This window comes from Anolis sagrei, chromosome 5, assembly GCF_037176765.1.
Source record: "Anolis sagrei isolate rAnoSag1 chromosome 5, rAnoSag1.mat, whole genome shotgun sequence".
NCBI lineage: Eukaryota > Metazoa > Chordata > Lepidosauria > Squamata > Dactyloidae > Anolis > Anolis sagrei.
This window is the reverse complement of record NC_090025.1, coordinates 169,083,160-169,103,667: the sequence shown is the minus strand read 5'-3', so window position 1 is coordinate 169,103,667 and position 20,508 is coordinate 169,083,160. Positions and strand designations below refer to the sequence as shown.

At 40.1% G+C, this 20,508-nt stretch overlaps 1 protein-coding gene across 2 annotated transcripts in view; it reads left to right on the top strand.

The window, feature by feature from the left end:
- The window catches only part of ABTB3 (ankyrin repeat and BTB domain containing 3), a 299,555-nt gene that overhangs the window by 219,188 nt on the left and 59,859 nt on the right, over positions 1-20,508 (top strand). For both annotated transcript variants that reach the window (XM_067469221.1, XM_067469220.1), the window contains exon 3: positions 5,430-5,634. In XM_067469221.1, coding sequence (XP_067325322.1) covers positions 5,430-5,634 — 205 coding nt within the window. The remainder of the gene's footprint in view (positions 1-5,429; positions 5,635-20,508) is intronic.

Sequence of the window (20,508 nt, the reverse complement as noted above, 5' to 3'; positions counted from 1 at the left end):
ACTGGAGTTCTATAACAGATGTTGTTGTGACCTTGGTTTTGGCTTTCAGTCTGCTGAGGTTGAATAGCTTGCCGTCTGTCCGATAGATGATTTCCACTCCGGTGGGAAGCTTCCCATCAACAAGGTGAAGTATCATGGCGATGAAGATGGAGAATAAAGTTGGGGCAATAACACATCCCTGTTTGACACCCGATTCCACCTTAAATGGGTCACTTTGGGAGCCATTGCTGTCCAAGACTGTTGCCATCATGTCATCGTGGAGGAGCCGCAGGATGTTCACGAATTTGCTTGGGCACCCGATTTTGTGGAGGATGGTCCAGAGAGCGCTGCGATTCACTGTGTCGAATGCCTTTGCAAGGTCGATGAATGCCATGTACAGAGGTTGATTTTGTTCTCTGCATTTTTCTTGGAGCTGTCGTGCAGTGAAGATCATGTCTACAGTTCCTCTGGAGGGGCGGAAGCCGTTCTGGGATTCTGGGAGAGTGTCTTCTGAGAGGGGCAGAAGGCGGTTTGCAAGGATTCTTGCGAGGATTTTTCCAGCAGAGGTTAGAAGGGAGATACCTCGATAGTTTCCACAGTCTGTTCTTTCCCCTTTTTTGAAGAGGGTGATGATGGTGGCATCCTTGAAGTCTGCTGGGATTTTCTCGGTCACCCACACTTTTTCTATGAGCTGGTGGAGTTGGTGTGTCAGCGCAGGTCCTCCCTCTTTAAAGATTTCAGCAGGGATCCCATCTGGTCCGCTGGCTTTGTTGTTCTTTTGTTGGCTGATGGCATTGCTGACTTCTTCCAAACTAGGCAGTGCTGCAAGCTCATCCCTGGTTTGTTGTTGCGGGATTTGTGAGAGGACCTCTTCGGCCACACTGGAGCTGCGGTTTAGGAGGCTTTGGTAGTGTTCTTTCCAACGTAGTGCAATTGACTTTTGGTCCTTCAGGAGTTTGGTTCCGTCTGATGAGCGTAGAGGCTGTATGCCATGGTTTCTTGGCCCATAGATGACCTTTGTGGCTTTGAAAAATCCTTGAGCATTATGGGTATCTGCCAGGTGTTGGATTTCTTCAGCCTTCTTTGTCCACCAGATGTTCTTGAGTTCTCTTGTCCTTCTTTGGACCTCAGCTTTTGCACTGGCGTAGATCTTTTTCTTAGCAGCACAGTTGATGTCTCTCTGCCATGTTTGGAAGGCTTTCCTTTTCTTGTTGATTAGCTGTTGGATCTCGATGTCATTTTCGTCAAACCAGTCTTGATGTTTCTTGGCTTGGTATCCAATAGTTTCTTCGCAGGCTTGGATGATGGAGGTCTTCAGTTTGTTCCAATGTTCCTCAACATTTTCGGGGTGTACTGTGGGTAGATGGTCCTTGAGTGCTGTTTGGAGATGGGCTCGCCTGGAGGGCTCCTGAAGGGCTTGGGTGTTCATTTTGCGCCTTGTCTTCCTTCCTTGGAGTCTGCGCTTGGGGGCGATCTTGATAGCCATCGTGGATCGGATTAGCCTGTGGTCGGTCCAGCAGTCGTCAGCACCTGTCATGGCTCTTGTGAGGAGCACGTCACGGCGGTCTCTGGCACGTGTGATTACATAGTCTAAGAGGTGCCAGTGCTTTGACCGGGGGTGCTTCCATGATGTCTTGAACTTGTTTTTCTGGCGGAAGAGCGTGTTGGTGATGACAAGGTTGTGCTCCGCACATTTGGTGAGAAGCAGGATGCCATTTGAGTTGCTGTTTCCAACCCCGTCTTTTCCTATGGTGCCTGGCCACAGGTCGAAGTCTCGCCCGACTCTTGCATTGAAGTCCCCCAGGAGAATGATTTTGTCCTCCTTAGGTATCCCCGATAGGACGGTGTCCAGCTGACAGTAGAATTTCTCCTTGATGTCTTCATCGGCGTCTAGTGTTGGTGCATAGGCACTTATGATGGTTGCCCGTTGGTTTTTGGCAAGATCAATTCGGAGGGTGGAGAGTCGTTCGTTGATGCCAGTGGGTGCTTCGGACAGATGTTTCATCAGATCATTTCTGATGGCGAAGCCAACTCCGTGCATTCTTTGGTCTTCTTCGGGCAGTCCCTTCCAGAAGAAGGTGTAGCCTCCTTTTTCTTCCTTCAGCTGTCCCTCTCCTGCTCTCCGGGTCTCCTGAAGGGCTGCTATGTCGATGTTAAAGCGTCCCAGCTCCCTTGCGATGATGGCAGTTCTGCGTTCGGGGCGTTCACTGTCACTGTTGTCCATCAGTGTCCGTACGTTCCACGTACCGAAGTTCATTTTTCTTTTTTGGCCGCAGGATGGTGACCCCACTGGACGCGGCAGTCCAGTCAGGGATGAGAGAGGCAGACTATGTTTAGGGCACCTTTTCTAGCCCCCTCCCCGTGTGGGGTGAGCAGAGTGGGTCCTCAATAGGGCTGCTCAGTCGCGGATACAGCTGCCGAACTACTCAACTGCCTCAGTCCTTGAGGTAGAACGACTGAGTCCGTACCCACCGCCCATGTGCCAGTCTGTGACTAGGGGCTTCCAGATTTCACAGTCCTGCCCCCGTCGCCACTCGCTGATCGCCATGGGACTTTGGTTGGTTTGTTTTTCTTTTCTTTGGAAGACGCCTGTGCGTGGGTTTTTTTAATGTGTGGAGGTCAGTGCACAACTGAACAACACACAGTCTTCACAGATGAGGTTCCACTGGTGATGTAGTTTAACACAATGACCATGGCTTCTCAGTCTGTTGCAGCCTTCTTCCGCCTTCGCAGCCGTTGTAACATGTGCCATGTTATCCTCCGCCTGCTCCGCCGTTGAGGTCTTTGGGTCTTCGGACTGTGCTTGGTCTGGGACCTCCCCCGCGGCCACTCCTGGGAGTGCAGGACTCCAGTTGTTGTGCCCACAGGTTCATCGGAACACGCAAGCCCCCTCACCACGACAAGGTGACAGTCCATCGAGGGGGTAAGTCACTCGTAAGGCAATCTCTTCAGCTGAGCCTGGAAACCAATGTACAATCAATTCAATTCAAACAACCTTATTGCTCTGCTTCATCAGTCTGAGACAATAATCTGCTGTAAAGTTCTGGACTTCATGACATTTCTAGATGCTTTTTAAGGACATGTCCATAGAAATCATGCCACAATAATTTTTATCACAATACCAAGTATGTTATTTACTGTGGCATCTTATCATGATCAATTTGCGATTCTAGCCAAGTGTTCTGCAATGTAGTAAATTAAATCAAGCCTGAAACAAAATTAAATAAATTAAAATTCTGTGCAAATTACAGCGGGATTTTGGACAATATAAAAGTTATACAATAAGCAATGCCTAATTTGGTATGGCATCCTGCGCTCCCCCCTCCCATTTTTCTTAATTTATTTTGGGTTTGCTATTGGTGGCATAGCGTTAGGCACATCACTGACCCAAAACGATGGAAAATCAACTCTTACAATATTTTATTAGAAATTGACCACACTATCTGAAGCATATCTGTACAGCTATAAAGGCAAGGAAACTCACTTTTTCCTCTAATAAATTTTCTGCTAAATCACTTCAGTATAATTCTACTCAGTACTCAGTCCCAACTATGATTGAGGTGCTTTGGTTGTGGGTTTTTGTGCATAAGCTTGCCACATTTTACAGAATTTGAAAACAGGGGAACAAGGTGTGTGATAACTTTCCATTGTTGTGCTCCATTTCCCCAAATATTGTGCCTTTCCACAAAATATAAATTAAAGGTTAAAAGAAAGTAGAGCCACATAATGGATTTTGATAGGAGCCATCTGTCTGGAAACACTCTTTACTCCCAGTTACATGTTCATATAAGATTGCAGTTTCAAAAGGTAGAGTTTTTGCACAAGATCATATTGCTTTATTTGTCTGCATTCCTGTGAAATTCCAGGAAACACAGCATTCCGTGTGGTAATGAAGTGTTTTCAGACATTATGGGCAGATACTGAGAACAGTGTAGGATATGCGACCAATTACAGATGGGCTTGATGCTTTATGTTTGTTTGTTTGTTTATTTGCCATATTTATATCCTGCCTTTCTCAATCCTGAAGGGGACACATATTTCACTCTGTGTAAATAGAAAAGACAAAACAAAGGAGGTGTGTGTGTGTGCCTTCAAGCTGTTCTAGTTAAATCACAGAGGAGGCAGGAGAACCGTGTCTTCACAGTATACAACTGTCATAGGCTGTCACAATGTTGGTCTATTATGGCCAAAATCCCATTATATATTTCCGTAACTAATTCTGGCGTAATTCACAGTTTCTTTCCTTTCCTGTCCTGCATCCTTTCTGCAATCCTGAAACTTCTAGATGGATCTCTAGTCTTCCAATTGAAGGTCTTTGCGTATGTGACGGGCTGTGGGGAAAAGGGTGGATTCATCAATTCTTGTACAATTAATAGAATGCAATGAGAGTATGTTGTTCAGTCCTTGCCATTATTAAATAGAGTTTTAGGGTTGATTTTTTTACTTTGGTAGTTCTAGACATGCATGAGTATAGTTTTTAAGGTTGCCTTTCTCAGCGGCCATTACCAGGCACTAGAATGCTCTTCCAAGGGAGTCTGGTTTTACCCTGTCTGCAGGCATGCAAAGACCTCTTATTTCAACAGGCCTTTGACCTGCAGGCTGGTCTGCTCTTGGTGGTTATTTCACAGATTATTTATTTATTTATTTATTTAAAACATTTATACCCCGTCCTTCTCAACCTCTGTGGAGAGACACAGAATGGCTTCCAAACAGGCAACAATCCGATGCCAAACTTAATGTAAAACACATAATAAATACATCCACAAAATTAAAATAATTCTAAATATGCATTAAGAACCTGCTCACCAGATTAAAATCACCAGAATTAAAATCGTCTTCCAAAGCAGTCCAAGTCCGGTCCAATAAATCTTGTCTTTCCCAGTTCACAAACTATTTTGTGAATGCCGGTCCCCTTAACCCAGTGGTTCTCAACCTTTGGGTCCCCAGGTATTTTAGCCTACAACTCCCAGAAATCCCAGCCAGTTCACCAGCTGTTAGGATTTCTGGGAGTTGAAGGCCAAAACATCTGGGGACCCACAGGTTGAGAACCACTGCCTTAACCCATTTAAGCTTCTTCCGGAAGGTCAGGAGGGAGAGGGCAGATCTAACCTCATTGGGGAGGGAGTTCCACAGGTTAGCTGTTGGCTATCCTCTTTCATCTTGTGTTTGTAATGTACTTGTTCTGAAGCTAGTGTAAAATAAATACTTTATTTTAATGTTATTGTTTGTTTTTGTGTTTGCATTTTGAGCAGAAAAAATTAAGATATATTAAACTTTTAAAATAAAAAAACACATTCTTTCTTGGAAGACAAAAATAAAATGGGTGTACTTTTTCATATTCATGTTTTCCAAACAAATATATTGGTATGTGATGCTAAAGCCATGGAAAGCTTGGAGCTGAAATGTTGTAATAACAACTGCTGCAGTGATCCGCCTTTCTCCTTTTCCAGGTGACCTGGTGTCTCGAGCAATGCATCACCTGCAGCCACTCAGTGCAAAGCAACACAGCAACAGCACTCCCATGCACCAAAAGCAGGGGTCAATATACTGGGAACCTGAAGCTTTGTACACACTCTGCTATTTTATGCACTACCCACAGATGGAATGGGAGAACCCGAACGTGGAACCCTCCAAAGTCACCCTCCAGACAGAAAGGTAATAGCAGTTTTATTGACAGATGCAGAATTTTATGTTGAGTTACCAGACAAAGATTCAGCAGTGTAGACTTCCCCATTAAGTCTGTTTTGGTTAGATTTTCTTTTTCATGTTGGAATAAATTTTGCCTACCATGATGTGTTCCACTGCTGGCCCAGAATATATCAAAAATCATTCCCAGTGACTACATCTTGCAGATTGGTTCCAGATGTCTGCTTTGGAGAGATCTCCCTTCCCCAACCCTGCTCTCTTTTTGTCTCTTGGCCGTGCCTCATTTTTTTGGAAAGCAAAATTAGAGGGTCTGATGGTAACTTAACAAGTTTGGTTTAAAATATGCTTTTTAACAAATGCTATGGATTCAGCAACTATAATTTGAGAAACAGAGATTGAGTAAGATTCAGTAAGCTTTAGAGTTTATTGCACAGCTAATCGTATTTGTTGATATACAGACAGAGACCTGAAATCTGTCCATCATAGAGGTCATATTTAGCCAAGCTTTTGTGGCTCAGGAAGGCTAGGAATGAGTGTGTGTAAGTGTGTAGGTGAGAAAATAGAAGGAAATGGCCGAACTTCAAAAATAATTTTGATGTAAAGAACAACATTTTGGGAGTCACTGAGGATTCAATTACAACAGCCTGAATTGGCCAGAAAATGGTTATGAAGTTGTTGCCCTTGAACTATCTCTGAACAGATTCTGGATAAGCACTGGTTGGTTGTAACAAAATGTGTTGCAGAATCCCTGGAGCTGAATGTGATTTTTAAAAGCCAGTTATTAGGTTATGGAAGGCCAGCACAATACAAGATCCACAAAGTCTATCTGAATATATCAGTAAAGCCAGCTCCAGGTGTGTACTGCCCCATTTAATAATAATAAATAATAATCTTTATTTATACCCCGCCACCATCTCCCCAAAGGGGACTCGAAGTGGCTAACATGAGGCCAAGCCCAAAATTACAGTACAGCAAAATAAAATACAAGAAGAAAAAATACCATCAAAATAAATACACGAAATTACAAAATAAAATAAACAGTTTCAAAATAACACAATACAGAAATGGAATGGAACAGAGGCTAATATATGGAGGATGGAGGAACTACTCAAATGAATAACAGGAAGTGCAGGCAACAATGAATCTATAGAGATTCACACTAAGCAAAGTTGAAGAAATGTATTTAGTTTGTATGCACTGTATTTTTCAAACTAGTTTTTAAAAGGGAGTCCTGATGCTGTATTCATTTGCTAGGCTAAACTAGAATAGGCAAACCAGTGGAGTTATATAAATGCCAACTTCCTAATTGCTAAGCGATAGAATCACAAAGTTGTAAAAGACATCAAGGGCCATCTAGTCCAACCCCATTCTGCCATGTGGGAATATACAATCAAAACATTCCTGACAGATGGCCTGCCAGTGTCTGGTTAAAATCCAAGAAAAAAACTCCATCACATTCCAAGGCAGCATTTTTCATGGTCGAACAGCTCTTACTATCAGAAAGCCTTTAAATGTGTCTGTTACTAACAATTTGAAGTAGGCTTTGTTTTGCAAAATTTGGTCCCTTCACATAGATACACATTTCAGCAAACATTTTTAACATTCCTTTCAATTCAACTAAACAAACCTACAAATATATAAGCAAATAGAAATATATACAAGAAAACAAATTAGAGAAAACAGTATCCCTACAGAAACAAAACAATAAAATGTTTTTTTCTTAATATATCAAACTAAATGACAACAACTGACAAAATTCAATCGAAAACAATTGCCCTAACTTACACTACTAAACACATACTACACATCTCTAATCTCTAAGCTTTACACTCTGTGCCTGTTGATTTTAACTTCTCAATTTTCTGCTCCCTTAAAATATCTCTGTATTGTGGCGTAATGTAAAATAAACTACATGTAGTTCATTTTTTACAGCCCACACACTGCCTTGCCAGAGAAAGAAAACATACCACGCAGATGAACAATAAAGAACAAGTAGTTTACTCTTTGTAATTAAGAACAACATATGTACAATGTGGTCAGTTGCTCAACTCACATAATGTCCTTTTATGAGAGATTTAAAATGGTCTTTCTTTGTCCATGTAGATAAACTCCTTCAGCACCTCAGTGAAGCGAGAGCACACGCCAACCTCTGTCTCTCTGTTTGCTTCTTTCTCTCTGCTGTTCCAAGCACCTGCATAGCTGAAACTTGAACAAAAATGTAACAGTACCTAAAAGTCCCAGGCTCAACCTGTTCCCCGGGCAGAGCCTGACCAATCAGCTTAATGCATCTTATTTTATAGTTGACACACACACACTCACTGATTCCATACATGTATAATCACCCTTCTATTTTCAGTAACTCTGTTCTAAACCATAAAGATATCAAGACAGTAATCTTTCTTACAATCAGTCAAGGATTTCTCCTTGATCAGCGTCAACACTTCATCCATCTCAGCTAATTCACTCTTCTTCTTCTTCTTCTTCTTCTTCTTCTTCTTCTTCTTCTTCTTCTTCTTCTTCTTCTTCTTCTAATATTTATATCCCACCGAAGGGAACTCAAAGTGACTATGTTCAATTTTAGAGAATATTTTGAGACTGAGCAGCATCCAAGGCAGTAAATCAGTAACAACAAACCCAGGCCAAGTTAGTTTTAAAAATGTTAAGCAGCCACACCACAGTCTGATACAGTTATGTTGCCACACACACTAAACTGAATTTATCAGCTTACATTTATGAAGTAGTTGGAAAAGGGATTGTATTAAAACTAGAGGAAAAAAGTCTGTTTCTCTTTAAACCATCTTTGACAAAATTCTCTTTCTCTGGAAAACCACTTTAGGAGTGTGGTGATGTGGTAAAGGCCGGAATAAGCATTCTGTATTGTTGCCAGGAACTTGAGGCTAACTTTGGACGGAACAAAGATTCCTCTGCTGCCTAATCAGATGTGCTTTGGTGTTTTAGCGCCAGAAATTTCAAGTGCAAAGGATAGTCTAAGAAGCCCAGATCTTTCCACTGGACTGAGTTATGTAATCTGCTTTCCTCTTCTGCCTCAGTTCTCATGCCATCTCACAAGAGCAATTGGTTAAAGTGGCTCCTAGTTGTGCTTTGAAAAGTTTTCCTTTTGTGTTTTTATTTCCACCGCAGGGACATCAGCGGCATTCCCTATTGTGAGCCGTTCTTTACAGGGTGTGATTTATTGCTGCATTTTCCATTATGAATAGAACATTTTCTTTCTCTCTCTGACATCTGCAGGAAAAAAATGCATTATTTTCTGTTGTAATTTTTCTAAGCTTTTTGGCTTTAATATTATCTTAGTTCCAGATATTTTCTCTGATCCTCATTTTTGCTTTTATGCTAGCTTTTTATATTTGTTTTCAAGCAAGTAGCTGTATTCTCTTGCTGCCCTCATAATCGGAGTGAAGAATTCCTTGAGTGCTGCCAGTGTTAAGTAGTTTCTTTGGGTGCAAACACACCTACTGCTGTGAGGGGAATAGTGTCTGTTTCATTGCTTTGTATTGATAGTAGTTCTGTTGTGAGGCAAATTCTTTTAAAAAGCGATAATAGTACACAATTGTGTGCAAATTCAAACACTGGAACTTACATGTAAAAACACACTTGGCTAATATTTCTGACAGGGTAAACTCTTTCCCCGCTCTGACCAATTTTGGGTGCATCTACACTGTAATTACAGCAGTTTGACACCACTTTAATTACCATGGCTCTGTGCTATGGAATCTTGGGACTTGTGGTTTTGCAGGATCTTTAGTCTTCTCTGCTAAATTGTGTTGGTACCTCACCAAACCACAATTTCCATGATTCCGTAATATGGGGTGGTGGCAGTTAAAGTGGTGTCAAACTGCAGTAATTCTACAGTGTAGATGCACATTTAGTTACTCCCTTTAAATTGTTTATAGATCAACATCCTTGCTTCCAAATCAATATCAAATACAATTGGTTAAAGTGGCTTCTAGTTGTATTCCATGTTATTTTCCTTCACTCTGGCTGGATCTAGAGGGTAGACCCATATGATTCAGTTCAATGCAGTTAAACTGCACTGTATGAGTTTATACTGACCATATAATGCAGTTTCAAACTGCATTATATGACAGTGTAGATCCAGCCTCTGTTTATGCTTAAGCCTTCCGAGCTCTCCGTTACTGACAGAAAAAAGCCTTCAACCATGGCTAGCCAATTTTTAAAGGCTTGTGGTTTAAGCTATGAGTTAGAACAGAAACCATTTGTCACACTGGGTATGTATGTGTGTGTAGCTGCAATATGGATTAGGTTTGTGCATGAAAGGCATTTCTAACTGGCTGCTTCAAAGTTTTCCGCTTATGTGTTATGTCTGAAACAATCTTTTCTTATTTAAGCAGCCATTCCTCTGCAGTGTGGAACTTTGGTATTTTCTATCCAAATGCAATAAAATTTATAGCACAACCCCCAAATGTCACATCTGCCAAATTTTAGACAGAGAAGATGAAGAGTACTTACTTTAGAGGCAATAAAATAATGTTCCCCTTTATGTTTTGTGTGAGACTTGGCTATTCATCTGCTTGTAACTTCCATGAGTAGCATCCTAAATCTTTGGTGAAGTAGACTAGATTTATGTCTGTCCTGATAACTCTTCCTTTTTATTAATGTGAAGGATGTTATGCCCACCTCAGCAGTTGTAGTTACACAAAGGAATAAGGAACTGTCAGTATGCATTCCCACCCATGCTCTGGGCCAGGGCTTCATTTTCAAGTAATTTGACTTTAGATGCAAGGCTTAGGGATATGATGTCTGACTTGAAAATGTCTAACCTCTAACCTTTCCCCAATCTCAGAGCCATAAGGGCTGTTGGGTTGCAACTCCCGTTAGTCCCAGTCTAGATGGTGGATAGCCTATAGTGATGGGAACTGCAATTCAGTGATATCTGGGAATCTAAATTGGGCAAAAACTAAAGAGTACCGACCATATATATTGGCCCTCAGTATCCACAGATTCTCCATCCATGGATTGAGTGACCCTTTGAAGACAGCCATAAGACTGATGCGGCCCTTGATGAAAATGGTTTTGACACCCTTTGGTCTGGTTTAATCTTCTGTCTCACTTTTTCAGCTGCTTTTAAATGTCCCAGTTTTTCCCTCCTCTCTCTTTCTTCCTTTGACTTTAATGTACATCACTTGGTGTCAGTTAATTTCAAAGAAGAAAAGTTGCTTGTGCTCAGTTAACTCAATAGGGGAAAGATCAGTCGAGAGATCAGACTCCGTCCAAAGCAACCTGCTGCAGTGCCTGCCTACCTGTTCTTCCTCATTAATAACTTTAATTGTCCTCTGATGACGATTGGCTGCTTGTGTCCTTGTTTTCATTTGTAAAGTGTTGGAAAATGTAGATCTGTAAACATACTTTTTTCTTTCTACTATGTACTAACTTAATATCGGGGATCTTTTTGAAGGATTGGAAAGCACAGTTCCTCTGCTTGCTAACTTCTGTAGTGTTTCTTTTCTTAACATTCTGTGAAACAGTTGCATATTCAAGACCATTATACCACATTGTATAAAATTATTTATTTATTTATTTATTTATTTATTTATTACGGTGCTTGTATACCGCTGTTTCTCAGCCTACATTGGCGACTCAACGCGGTTTACAACACTACAATAATCAACAATGTTCAAGATAAAAAGCATAAAAAACACATACAAAATATACAATATTGGGCCACCAATATCGAGCCGATGCATCTCTTAACTGAAAACGCAGTCCAATTTCATCGTCTGTGATTACCAGTCCTTGATCATCAGATTCGTTGCACCGAGTTAACCGAATGCTTGTTTGAACATCCATGTCTTCAGTCTTTTTCGAAACACCATCAGCAAGGGGGCTGATCTTACCTCTATGGGGAGGGCGTTCCAAAGCCGAGGGGCCACCACAGAAAAGGCCCTGTCTCTCGTCCCCGCCAGCCGCACCTGTGAAGCAGGCGGGGATAATCTCCCCTACCTCATTAATGTCCAATTGAAATTATAGTTTAGTGCCTTAATTGTGTCAGCATTAATCTTAATTTTATTTGGTCACATTCCATGTGTACCTTTCAATGCTACTTTTTCCCCTTTCATTCTCCCCATGGCTCCCAAGGAAAGGATTCATTCTAATATTTCTCCTGTCATTTCTTTCTCCCTTCCTTCCTTCTTCCCTTCTTTCTTTCTCTTCTTTGAAGTCTTAATTGACTTGCAATCTCTGTTCCTCATCTCACCTTCCCATTTTCAGCCTGAATGTTTGTGGTTGAGTGTGTAGTGAGTTGAATATTGATCAACCTCATATGAAATCATAGCAGGTACTGTATAGCGATGTTATTTTAAATAACATTTTCCAGTCCTCAAAGTGCAGCGTAAAATGAAGGAGCAGTATAATGAACCTTCTAAAAGAGCAAAGTAGAATAGAAGATTACAGGGCAATTAGTTCTAAATGAATTTTAAAATTAATAAGACGTCATTCATTCAAAATCTAAAGAATCATCCATATTGATGGCTGAGGTAGTGATGTCTTTGCTTTCTGATGGTTCAGTATATGCAAACATTATTTCACGCACAAAACTATTACAATTATTACATAGTAAACTCTCAGTTAACCAGAACTCAAGCAACTGGAATTCTCAAGCAACCAGAAAAAAATAAAAGAAATAATAGGAGGAAACCATGAAAGTGAACAAAATCTGGCTACCAATATTAAAAAACTCTAAAATTACAACAGCAAAACAAAAGACAGTAAACAATCAGGCACATCTAATCACCTCTCAACAAAGATTCCCCCAGGCACTGCCAAGCCATCAAATGCTAATTAAGGTGGTCATTTGAAACATTCACACCTAGCTCCAGCAGACATGAGTCCTTTGTCCCACACTGGACATTCCACAGATATATAAACCCTTTTTTCCTAGTTCCAATAGACCTCACTACCTCTGAGGATGCTTGCCATAGATGCAGGCGAAACGTCAGGAGAAAATACCTCTAGAACATGGCCATATAGCCCGGAAAAACCTACAACAACCCAGTGATTCCAGTCATGGAAGCCTTCGACAATACAAAGAAATAATACTTTAAATAAAGATTAAAATGAAACTAATTTTTATCAGAAATTTTACATTTAGTTAGTTTGTCCTTGTCACAACTTGCTTTTAATTGCTGTATTTCAATATTAATATCAAGTCAATACAGAGCTTATTGTATGGTATAGTATGGTGTGTAGTCTTTTTTGGATGTATTTTGAATAGTAACTCTCAAGCAACCAGAAACAATATTTATCTAGAAATTCACATGGATGCTGGTAAACTGTATAAAGTATGCACATAAGGTGTATATGAAACATAAATGAATCCATGTTTAGATATCTCCAAGGTATCCCATTATGTAAATAAATACAAAAGTGTTTTGAAAACCGAAATACAAAACATTTCTGGACCCAAGTATTTTGGATATTGAAGCTGTACTTCCAACAGCAACCAAGACAAACACAAAACACAAAAGTGCAAATGAATCAGACCAAAGACCTCTGTTCCAGTGGTCAGAGAACACTTCTGGCAAGTGCACAACAGAACATGTAGTGGTGCCCCCTTGCAGCTCATCTTCCATAGCAACTGGTATTCATTGCACTGTCCAGCTCAGCAGCAGATAGATCACCTGGAGCTCTCAGAGTATTTTCGACTACTATTCCCATAATTTGTAGCTGTTAATCATGGTGACTGGAGCCGGTGGGAGCCTCGCTATCTGTATTGTCTGTTGCTCTCTAATTCGTTAGAAAGAAGTCCTCCTGTTCTGATCTAGAGCTGGAAGAGAATTGAGACAAATGCAAAGCATGTTTCCTACTGTTGTGGAGCTATAGCCCCTCCCTGCCTATTCTGAAATATGCAGAAGATCGTGTTTTCATTTTCATGCACAGTTTTATACAGAACATGGGAATACTATTATTCATGTATTTTTGTAGTCCAAATCCCAGAACCCCTCAGCTAGTGCAGAGAAACAAGAAATCTTCTGATATAGTCAGGCCTTTTTGATCTACTCGTCTCCCATATTCATGTGGACTAGAAGGACTGCTTTGCATCCCTATGTGAACATTTATGTGTTTCTGAGTAACACATCTTTTTAAAGTTTTTTTTGAGGGGGGGGGGCAATCTTATTCAGCAGCCTATTGGCTTTCTTTTGGGTAGCTTATTGTCTGCCTGTTCAATAAGGGAAGCACACAACACATGATTAATCTGGCAGTATATGAACATAAGTAACAACAATAATATAAAAACTGATTAATTCTTAACAGTTGTTTGTCTTAGTAAACAAATTGGCAACACAGAACTATGCAATGAAAAATAATCTATGAGACACTGAGGTCACATTTTTCATTCTTGTTGAACAGTCACATTTTTGATTTCCTTTTTATATAGCTCCACTGGAGTCATTATTAGCCCAAAAAGTTATAAAATAAGAAAGAGGTTTCAAATCTAGTAATGATGTTATGAAACAGTGCCTGGAAAGCACTATATATCACACTAACTTGCTTTTTAGAGTATGTGGAAATAGAGTTTTTGGTTTATGTGCTAGGAAAAGATGTTGAAAGTTGCAGTCATGGGGCCTGTGATAGTTAGTACACTGTATTAGTTTTTGTGAGGTTTCTTTTCTTTTCTTTTTTACAGAGTCTTAAATCTTGTTGATATTTTGCTTGTACAACTAATTTAACCTATAGAATTTGCTCCTACAAAATGTAGTGCTCCCCACTATTTGAATGAAGGTGGTATAATATACTCATGGAGATTGCAAAAATACCTGACTACTAGTTAATGACAGCTATACAATATGACTCTTGTATCAATGGAAAATAGGCTCCAGGACTTTGTATGAATATGCAAAAATGCAGGTGATAGTGAACCCTATCAAGCAAATGATTTCCAATATACCCTTACTATAGATTTGTTCTGAAGAACCTAGCAAATGTCTAGAGAGGAAACCTCTTTACTGGTCCCACAGATAGAAGGATTGCATTTCCAGTATTAGAGACAACATTTATTTATATCACTTAATGCAAAAGAAACAGAGGAGTGTCCTGTGGCTATCATGTCCCACTTGTTATACAACTGAGGGTCCTTCTACACAGGCCTAAAGCCTGTGATGGGTTCTGGATTAGCCCAAAGTAAACCTGGATTTCCAGGTTTACTCTGGTTTTAAAAAAATACCTGCAAAGTTTTGGAAAATGGCATTCATAACCTTTTGGAAAACATCTTTTGGAGATCATAACTTTTTAAGAAAGACATGACCTTTCAATGAAGAGCCAAAAAACCTTTAGAGTATAATCTTCTCATGTGGTATACAACCAGATATAATTATGCTAGGCAATGGTTTTAGTTGTTAGACTGAATAACCTGTTATCTCTGCTCTGTTAGGAAAACAGAGAATTTGCCAGTGTATAAAAAAAGCAGCAGTGCTTCAGAAGTATTTTTCAGTCCCCCAAAATATATACTCTTCCATAAAACAACTTGTTTTATATCATGCACTCAAGAGACAAAAATAAAGTAACGTATTTGGTTTATTCACAACCTCCATGTGTTCAGATTATTCCAGTGTATTATTGAAGGCTTCCATGACTGGAATCACTGGGTTGTTGTAGGTTTTTTGGGCTATATGGCCATGTTCTAGAAGCATTCTCCCCTGACTTTCACCTGCATCTATGGCAGGCATCCTCAGAGGTTGTGTATTACTCCAGTTTCAAATATCTTTGAGGTGGTTCCCTGTGCCAGCCGGTCAGGGCATCTCTTATCTCAAAAACAGCAAGCGTGTGATCTGAGGTCTGAAGTAGTCTGCGTGTAGTGATCATGTGGTCTGCAGCCCCTTTTACAACTTCTCGGGAACCATAGAGTAAAAGAAGCTGCATATCAGAACATAGATACAAACAGTAAACAACAGGATCATATATAAACATCATTAGAGAAGGCTTGAAGAAGGTTGCAATTTCCAACACAAAGATCTGGACCTTTCAATAAGGTCTGAAACTTTGCAGGTGTGGGCCCTGAGGGATTGAGTCTCAGGATCGCCTTCCTCCATCCCAGTTTTTTTGGGATCTAGGAGTCTAGGATGGCACTGCCATCCCCTCCTCCCTCGCCCCTTTTCTCTCATTAAACAAGTTAAAAGTACAGAGATACCATTCTTAGAGGCTTCAAAGTGCTCCATTTCACCTGGAAATGACACAAAGAAGCATTCAAAAGTATATTCTCCCCTCCCTTCCTTGAAAGTTCTGTTGCGTCATTTCCAGGTGCAATGGAGCACTTTGAAGCCTCCAGGAATTGAATCTCTTATACTTTTAACTTGTTTAATGAGAGAAAAGGGGATGGAAGAGAGCAGGGGACTGGTGGCCATACGCACCCTCCCATCCCAATACTGATTTGGTATAGGAGAGAATGTAGCGATGCACACCTTCCTTCCGAAACTCATGGAGTTTGAGCCAGTGTGTGACCTGTTTGAAAGGGCCCCGAGATATTTATCCTATTCTTTTTTCTTTATGTAATATATATCCTATATATATCCTATCCTTTCCCCAACACGGGACTCAAAATATTAGATCACTCCCCCCCCCCCCCCCCCCGACCTTCTGAAAAAGAGTAAAAACTTGGCTTTTTGAACAATTGTTTGGAAGTGCAGCGGAATAGATAATTTTGAAATAGGAAGAATGAACATGGAATGGCTGGATGCTGCTGCTGGTTAATGATTTTAACAGGACAGCATCAGTGCTTATATGTTTTTAAATGGTTTATTTCTGCATTTTAAATGTTGAGTTGAATGTTTTTAACTGTATTTTTATGAATGCGTGGCACTAAAATTGATATTTCTGTGAGCCGCCTTGAGTCGTTGCAAGGCTGAGAAAGGCGGGTTATAAATGCCATAAATAAATAAATGCCACATTTGAGTTATGTTTTTCATATCTGGATTTGATATCCTGAATGTCAGTTAAAACCAGTTGTGAGATTGCCAAACCTGAAAGTTTAAGGGTAGAGGACTTACATAATTATTTATTTGTTTGTTTGTTTACAGCTTTTATATTCTGCCCTTCTCACCTCGCAGGAGACTCAGGGCGGATTACAGTGTACACATATATGGCAAACATTCAATGCCAATTTTTGACATACAACATATACAGACAAAGACAGAGGCTATATTTAACTTTTTCTGGCCGCCAGGGGAGCTGTCGCTTTCATCGTCCATCTGCGACACTGATGAAGTACTTCCGTATTCCCAGCATGCTTTTTGCTGGAGTGCTTGCTCGAGTCTTTTTTATGGCCTCATAAATTAGTTAATTTAGCCTCCCCACACTTTAAGGTGGTACCTAATTTTCCTACTTGACAGATGCAACTGTCTTTCGGGTTGCAAAGGTCGACAACAGGCTACACAATTGGTTGGAAACCCACTCCAACCCGGGCTGGCTTTGAACTCATGACCTTTTGGTCAGAGTGATCTTAATGCATCTGACACTCAGCCAGCTGCGCCACAATCCCGGTGCTTCACAGAGAAATCCCAATGTGTTTCTTTTCTTGGCAATTGTATTCTCTATTCTCCCTGCATTTTCAAAGTTTTTTTTGGAAGGAGGTGGATTTAAGGCATTATTACTTGCCAGCTAGAGGAATATTTAGTGGAAAAATCAAGGGAGAAAATCCAAATGCCTTCCATTAAATATCAAGAGATACAGTTGATTAGGAAGGTCTGTGTAACTCCGTATCTCATTGGAATGGCCCAGATTTGTTCTTGATGGACAATGGTGTTATCTTTGAAGAGAGAAGGATTCTTAGGAGATATCCTGAAAGCAGCTTTGCATTCTACATTGTAACTACACAAAACTTGGTATAATAAAAATGAATGAGTTGCTGTCAGTACAATCTGAATCTATGGTAGTTCCCATTTTACCTGCATGATCTGAGCCAGACTTTCCCAACCAATAACTATGCTATGTCAGAGATGTCTGATTCTATCCTAATTCTATTCTCATTGTGGCTTTTATGCAGTCAGATGTCAACTGAGTACAAACATTATTTATATTTACTTATTTTCCATATGTCTCCTCCAAGTTTAAATGTACTCTAAAACCGAAGATAAACTCAGATGTATACTGCAAGACTGGTATTTGCTTACACTGAGCATTTTTAGTTTTGCTTTTTAGGAGGAGCTAGTTCATACTGAACTCTACCCACTTACTCCATTCATAGGTGATGTTATCGCTTCACTTGGGCAGTGAGGAGAAATATATAATGCACACTGTTGATGTAATACCAGACAACAGTGTTATCCTTATGTATAATAAGTATATATATATATAGAGAGAGAGAGAGAGAGAGAGAGAGAGAGAGAGAATGTTTTATCCCTATTTATTCTTGTTTTTGTTTCCCAGAGAATCATAAAAGTATTTTAAGAAATTCTTATACATGTCAGGGGCTTTGGAAAGAGATCTGCTTTTACTGCCTTCCTTCCTTTTGCCTTCAGGGTTAGACTTGTTCACTTCTGCAAGTTCTTGCTCACTTAAGTGCCTTTAGGCTACATCTTGGAACATTTATTGTGAATCCATGTGAATTTCATATTCATATTGATTCCAGCTTGATTTTTCCCACAAGCAACTTTATCAAGCTCCTTGCAGTTTCAGTTTGATGGACCAAGATGCAGAAACAACAAACCAGAGTCAAAGCTGATGCCCTTCTGTCTTTATATCCCACCTTTCTCCTCAAGAGCAGGACTCAAAGTAGCTTAGAAATGCATATAAGAGATGCATAGAAAATAAACAGAGATAAAAGAAGACAAAATTTTATTGTTAAAATGTAACTGAATCACCTGTATCCCAATTTTTGAAAATAATATCTATTAATGAAAAAGGGTGTACCAACAGTACTTTCTATCATCTATCTGTCTATCGGTGATCACTTGTAGTCGAATAGGATTGTCTTCCAAGGGTAGAGTCTTGCCAGTAAGTGACCATTGATACTTCTTCTGGATCCACATGGTCTTTCATGTGTACTTTACTTACTTACTTAGGCGATCCTTCATTGTCCAAGTATGATGGCCTTCCAGTTGCAGTATCCTGATGGTGAATTCGTAGGTGACTATGGAGCCCTGTTCTTGATCTGCATGTTTTTCTACAGTGATGACATTGGTTTCCAGGTGGGAGGCAGTCGCAGGGTTGGCTTGACACACCTTTCTCTTGGCACATTTCTCCTTTTCGCCCTCCATTCATGCCTCTTCGAATTCTGCAGCACTGCTGGTCACAACTGACCTCCAGTTAGAGCGCTCAAAGACCAGGGCTTCCCAGTTCTCAGTGTCTATGCCACAGTTAGCTTTCAGCCCATCTTTAATTTTTTTCCTGTCCACAAATATTCCGTTTTCTGTTCTTGAATTGGGAGTATAGTAACTGCTTTAGGAGATGGTGATCAGGCATTCGGACAACGTGGCGAGTCCAGCAGAGTTGATGGCATAGGAACATTGCTTCAATGCTAGTGATCTTTGCTTCTTCCAGCAAGCTGACATTCTTCCCAAGAGATTTGCAGGATTTTTCGGAGGCAACAGTGATGAAAAATTCAGGACCTGGGAAAAAGTATTAAGAATTCCCTGTCTTCTTTCCCCACCAGTCATGCTTGTAGGGTGGTGAGATAGTCTGAACTGTATCTGTCTTATTCCACATATCCCCAGAACTTGGATGCCATCACATGTCCAACTGTCTCCTCCAGAAATGCTGCAATAGGCTGGTAATTATCCAATAAACTCTGAGTCAGGGAGGGCCTTTATAATCAAAATCTTACAAATTGCTCCTTTTATGCATGTTGACATTCTGTCTCACTGTCAAGAAGCATTGATAACTCAGGTAGATCTCCTCCCCCCACAAAGTCTAGTTCTTTCTTGATCTTTGTATTGATTTTGTTGCAATGATGGGACTAGATAATGCAGTGCACCCGAGAATTTCAGAAGAACATCATCAGTCTGTGGTTTATAGAATATAGCCAAGCATTTCAATCATGATAATGAAAAACTGTGCCTCGGTCTAAAATAAATTGTTGTGTACGATAACATCTGATTGCTTTGATGCATAGCCAAAATTTGGGAGAAGAGACCACTATAAAGGCATAATATAGAGAAACTGAATGGTTTCCAATTGGCGAGGGAGTGAGGAAAGACTGCATTTAACTTGTTTGCTGAACATATCAAACATAAAGCAGGATTAGACTCAGAAAGGAGGCATGAAAATTGTAGGAAGGAACATCAACAATTTCAGAATAGAGATGATGCCTTGCTGCAATCAGAAAATGGTAAGTTCTTGAAATGACTGTTGAGGAAAGTCTAGAAAGAAAGTTCAAAAACAGGGTTACAGTTGAACAGTAAAATACAAAACAAACATAACGACACTGGGTAATTTCCACAACTTTAAAGTGGATTATGAAAGCATCACAATGGTCAAATGCTTTCTATAGCTCAGTACAATCATAAATCAAAATGGAGAGCATAGCTAAAAAAGAAGATTAAGACTGGGAAGGGATAAAATCCTCAAGTGTAAATATATATATAATTGAGTACCAAAGTCAGGAATGTCCATATAATTGTATTTTCAATTTCTGTATAGGTTGTGAAAGCTGGACGGTAAAGAGTGCTAACATGAAAGGTTCAAGTAATTTGAAATGTAGTGCTGGAGGAAAAAATGATAAATAGCATAGGCTGCCAATTGGATCCTACAGCAAATCAAACCTGAACTCTGCCTAAAAGTCAAAATAACCAAACGGAGACTGATGTACTTTGTCCATATCATGAGAAAATGTGACACATTTAAAAAGACAATAATGCTTGGTAAAGTAGCAAGCAGAGCATAGAAAGACCACCTCACAAATGGATGGACTCAACC